A 5,684-nucleotide genomic window follows, 5' to 3' on the forward strand; every position below is an offset into this window, starting at 1 on the left:
CGCCTGCAGTGAGCTTGATTCCTTGGAGCTCAGCTCAGAGCCGGCCTCTTTACCGTCTCCCTCATCAAACTCCTATAATCTGGATCAGGTGTCGGAGGATGGTCGTATACCTTGTCAGCCGGCACCGCTAATGAGTCGTCTTCTCTATAATCTGGATCAGGTGTCGTCTACTTAGTCCGAGCCATTGTGTCCTGCAAAGACACATAGATGGTTGGATTCGGAGAAGAACAGGGATGGACCAAATATCCAGAGACGACATCCCTAGTCCTAGACTCAGCCGTACCAGGAGACCGACTGACTACTATCCTAGGTTGTGCCGTGTGTGTTGTTGGTGAATCCATTTATTCAAAGCAATATGCACAAACGGTAAAAAGGATGAAAGAGCTAAGAAGGGGAGAGACGGTTATACCTATATGAGTTTTCTAGAAAGAAAGATGTTAAGCGTTGACCGGCTGTCCAAACGGGAATAGCATACAGTAATTTTTGTTCAAAAAACCTATGGCGGTTATCACAGTCTCTCTCTCTAAAACTTTTACTCTCTCTCTAGGCTTTGCAAAAAGGTAAAAAATGAGGGGGTAAATTGCCTTTTATAGAAGGGTAAAAACAGGGGCATCCTTGTAATTTCCTCAGAAAGTGAACAGTTAAAACTGTTCACCAATGACAGCATGCTAAGTATCACAAGCGCCACGTGGCATGCCACGTGACCCTTTGTGAGGGGCAAATGATTTGGGTAAAAATACTCAGGCCACCTGTCCCTATCAAAAGGGGACACATGTCACCCTAGGAGAAGTCCAAAAAGGACCAATCACCAACTGACACGTGGCATTCCTAATCAGCAGGGAAAAAGACAGCCTTCAGGGCCCAATTCCCGAGAAAGCCGTAAAGTGGCGCAGCCGACCAAACCAAGGTCAGAATGACCTAGGTAAGGGTACATTACCAATGACTCTAGGAGATTTACCCCGGTTTGGGGACTCGTTCATTTATTACACAATTAATTCTCTCACATCAGAGAAAACACCTGATCTCGTAATCGAAGATGATCTACTTTTACTTTCCGCACTATTTACATTACTTCGACTGACTTGATCGTCGGAGGCGGAACTCCTACCAATCGGAGCATCCGTTGTTTGCATGTGCAAGCGAAAGGAATCCAGTCTTGATGACGTAACTCTCCTGTAGGACATAAAAAAACCCCGAATCAGGAATAATATAAAAACCCCTAAAATTTACATGAAACTAGTTTATTTAGACCCAATGGGTATGGGTGGGTCTTAAGTCTATTGGTCAAAAGAGTCTATTTAAAATAAGTCTGGGTCAGGGATTGGAGTTGCATACATTCACCATTTGCGATATTTATTCTTTTGCTAATTTTGTAGGTTGGACAACCTTGTGGATTGCTTACTCCAATAAATAATTAATTCAAAATGGTTAAACTAATGAAATAATTGATTGTTTGATTAATATGAGAATCTCTTATAGATTCAAATTACAGTTGATGTAGTTATGTGTTAGATTATTTTTAGAATTAGCATAATAGGATTTCATATTGTTATTTATCTTGGTAGCTTGTAAGCACTTAACGTTCCTCAATGTTCCCGTAATGAATCACCTTTACAGCTCCAAAGTGTTGCATAAGCGTTATCAAGGTACGATGTGAACGAGTGTAAATTTCAAAAGAGCTTGCCTAAAGGAGAGTGGGAAGTTTAACTTACTATACAAACTCAACATGGTTGTGTGTGGTAGTTTCCTTGTGGGTAATTAGTAATGAAATTCTAATATTTCCCTCGTGAAAAGAGATTTCTAAAACTTTCCCTCTTTATATAAATTAATAGATAAATAAAAAGTAAAGAAATTCTAATGTCGAAGTTTAACAAGCTATAATTAAGTCAAATAGATAGCCTAATAAGAGTCGCCAAAATTTTATATTCTCTAAAAAGGCTCATCCCTATTTTTCTACTAACACATACATGAACTTAAACCTAAGAAGACTAGGAGAGTAAAAATGAAGCTTACAAATGGTAAACACTTACCACATCTGGGGCTCCATCCTACTCCTCGCACACAAACAGGATGCAATAAAAGTAGGAGTGGGCCCCACGTAATACATATGAAATAATACACGGCTATATAACTATAGGATATGGTCGATATCTCATGACTCTTGGCACAATAATCACCGATGGCAAACACATTTGTAACGATATGCACTGTTCAAAGGGTCGTTGCCATCAACCGGAATCTGTTCAGCCCGGCACCTGTATTTGCATCCTTTGCACTCATTATAGGTACATGTTGGTGCAGTTGATCCTATTAACATACCCTTCGGGTTTTGGTCTTCGGATTTATCATGAGTTCCCTATTGTCCAAATGCTTAAGGATTAATGAAAGAAGCAAAACATAGAGAAAAGATATAACAAATTTAAAGAACAAACTCAGTCTCTTTACCTGGAACTGTAATTTCCTAGCAGATAGATGTATTCTCGATGCTACTGTTTGACTCTCACTTGACGTTGAATGCAAAGCAATTACTGCACAGTTAATTGAGAATTTAGCAATTTGCTCCAATTATGCTAGGCAAGCAGATAGACAAACAAAGGAAGTCTAACAAACATAGCAAACCTACACTCTTTCTTTCAAAAAATAACAAAGAAACATAGAGGAATCTGGATAAGAAAGTCTCACAACAGTAAGATGAGCAATGAAGGTAAAAATTCTAAAGGGCCACCCTCTAGGAGAGATCCAAGTCATCCAACAAAGACCAAATATGTACTTCACACTAGATTACAAATGCATTAAAAAAAAACTTCTTTTAACTATACAGCAAAAACAAGGACTTGAATCTTGGATTAATTCAGAAATCCAATAAAAAGGTTTTATTGTTTCAAATTTTAAACCAATGCACTTCACAACAGAATCATCCCTGAACCTGTCCTTCAATACAGGATATATGGAGTTTCAAAAGCTTTAAGTTTGTATACACTTTAAAAACATTACATAGGAGGGTTACATTTATTAACAAGAGTTTTAGCATATAGATAAAGTAGCATTTACAAGTTAAGTCAGCAGTATAAGAACCAATGCTCAAAAATCTAACTGCATCGTATGATACATGATCGATATATGTACAAGAAAAGCTATACAACAAGGACTCTAATCCAATAACAGAAAACTATAACTAACACGTTTGGATAACAAATATAAAGGGAAAAAAAGGGAGGGAAGCATAAAGAAGGGGAAGGAAAGAAAGGGTAGGGAGAGAGTGAACTTCTGTTTTCTTTCCAATCTTTCCAATATTAGAAGGGTTTGGTTTATTAAATGAGAAGGAAAATGTATCATTCCAAATTCCCTCCCCTTCCCTCCTTCCATATGCTATCCAAATAAGGGATGACAGTTCCCCAAAAAAATAACCTCAGGTCTCTCATATGCAAATTCAGCATATTTCATAGGTGTCTTCGACATTTATTGGCTGCACATCTGATAGGTTTCTCATATGCAAAACCTGACCTTTTTGTCTGTAACCTCAACCTGTAGTTGCACTATGTAATAACAGAGGATATATGTCATAGTTTGTAATGGTTAAGAGTATCGGGCTTGCTAAAACAAGGTCACCAATACATTTTGTCACAAGAATAGCCTTTGACTCTTTCCTTAACCTTTGAAGGACACATAACCCACATGGTTTCATTATGATTAAGGTATAAATCAAATCAGCTATGCAATTAGTAATAATGTTTGCATGATATTATATGGGCTTACAGTGCTCCTAGCTACAATCACCAACAGTTTCCTAAACAGTCGCATAGCAACAAAACCATAAGATATAATTATAAAGGTAATTAAACCAAAGATTTTTAAAACCAAATGGATCCACACAATTGTTTTATTTGGCGAAAAAATTTACTTTAAATTCTTGATTTTTTTCATGGACTGTCTCCTTGCATTGTCTGCAATCTACCATTTGTAATGTTTAAAAATTTATTTTTTAAAATTTCCTTTTATTACTCTTCTGGTCATCATGCTAAGACATAAACAGAGTTGATGGCAACATACTTTTAACATTAGGATAACAATGGAATAACATAATATGGTCTTTAAACTGCCTGCTTTACGACTAAGGGCCAACTGGATCAAACTCTTTAATTTGGTATTAAAAGGGTAAGACACCCACCTCCTTACCTCAGTCGGAGGAGGAACTTCATTTGATGAAGACCAACTAAATAATTTTAGTCATTAAGAATGATAATATCCAAAGTTTTGTTAACTACGTACCTTTAGCAATTCGACAAAAAGATGGGTGCATAGGAAATGGAAATTGGGAACTGAAAACTAAAAAAGACTGGTAAAGAGGACAGTGTACTTTGAGAAAAGCATATGCATAATTCTGACTAAATGCCAATAAAACTAACTATATCCATACCGTATCCATAAGCTGGGAATAACAACTAGATTAAGACAGGATTACATTCAAAATTACAAAAGATTCTTTAATAATTTATTTCAGCAAAACTATTATTGCTATCTACTCGACACACCTTGCTAACATAAAGAAAAATAAAGTTTTATCCGTCTAGTTTTTTCTCGGTTGAAGCTTGGTTGGAAAATGAGATTTCAAAAAAAACAAAAAAAGGTATAAGCCTTGAATCCTTGAGGTAAATTATAGTTGAGAGAAAGAGGTACAAAGTATACAAGTTGCAACTTCCCTAAAATGTGCAGCTATTTGCATTATTAAAAATAAGTAAGAAAAAGTTTGGAAAGAATTAGAAATTCTTTACTGACACCCAAACTAAAGACAGACAATTTCCAGAGAATTATACACCAAATTAGTTTAATAGAGTAAACCATACCATCGAGAAACTCATTGATAAATGAGTGAAACAAAGAAGTCATAAAAACAATGATAACAGAACAAAACTTCTCGGACTTCAATAAACAAAGAAAACAAAAAAATGCAGCATAACACATTGTTAAAACACACTGCATACAGAAACAAGATAAAAATTGTGACCTGAATCAAAGAGCAGTGACGCAATCAAAACCGTCATGAACATTGAAACCACGATGTTAGCTTGTTCACCCCCGAGCATTGTTGCTGCCATTATAACAGCAGTGGCGCACAGATATTTCACACGCTAAACTAAACTAATCTAATCCTCTAGGCAAAGGATGATTATGGCGGAGGATGAGCGAAAGAGGATGAACATATAAAAAGATAACAACGAAAAATCGTGGGTGAATAATGACCATTGATCCCATAGCAATAGCAAATGCTGATAAATAATAGATAAACAAAACAACGAAACACGAATACATACATACAAGGTCCCCCCGGTCCTCCCCCGAAACTGACAAAGGTGGGGGGACTCTCTATTCATACTACCAACTAGCAAGTGAAACTCATCTATGAATCTAAATTTCAGCTCAATGAACACGCGTTATTCTGATTAATGCATAATTACAAAAATTCAGACAGCATCTTCAGTCTTGTTAAATTATTTTGGGCCCCAGTTTTTCCCTGCCATTCGGATCCAAAATTTTGCTGCAAAATTTGGGGCCCATGAATGTGCGATTGATTATTCTGGAAGTTCATTCAAAGTTCAACGGTAATTCATTGATTTTGAGATGTTAGTACTGCCTTTTTCTTCATAATTGAGCTGATAATAATATGATTTCAAAACGAAAACCCT

At 36.5% G+C, this 5,684-nt stretch overlaps 1 protein-coding gene across 1 annotated transcript; it reads right to left on the reverse strand.

Annotated features, from left to right (window-relative positions):
* Positions 1-1,797: 1,797 nt before the first annotated feature.
* On the reverse strand, positions 1,798-5,354 carry LOC110740193. Its single transcript, XM_021920670.1, has 3 exons — positions 5,006-5,354; positions 2,446-2,528; positions 1,798-2,356 (listed from the first exon to the last, which is right to left on the reverse strand). Exons 1-3 carry the CDS (start codon positions 5,094-5,096, stop codon positions 2,174-2,176), a joined length of 357 nt encoding a protein of 118 aa, XP_021776362.1. The 5' UTR covers positions 5,097-5,354; the 3' UTR covers positions 1,798-2,173.
* Between the last annotated feature and the right edge of the window lie 330 nt (positions 5,355-5,684).

This window comes from Chenopodium quinoa, unplaced genomic scaffold (genome assembly GCF_001683475.1).
Source record: "Chenopodium quinoa cultivar QQ74 unplaced genomic scaffold, ASM168347v1, whole genome shotgun sequence".
Lineage (NCBI taxonomy): Eukaryota > Viridiplantae > Streptophyta > Magnoliopsida > Caryophyllales > Amaranthaceae > Chenopodium > Chenopodium quinoa.

Excerpts from the sequence above, each read along its gene's own strand:
- LOC110740193 (XM_021920670.1), bottom strand. The coding sequence starts at position 5,096 with ATGGCAGCAACAATGCTCGGGGGTGAACAAGCTAACATCGTGGTTTCA. Across the intron at positions 2,529-5,005 it reads GTCACTGCTCTTTGATTCAG|TAATTGCTTTGCATTCAACG; the intron begins GTCACAATTTTT and ends TTAACTGTGCAG. Across the intron at positions 2,357-2,445 it reads CTAGGAAATTACAGTTCCAG|GGAACTCATGATAAATCCGA; the intron begins GTAAAGAGACTG and ends TTTGGACAATAG.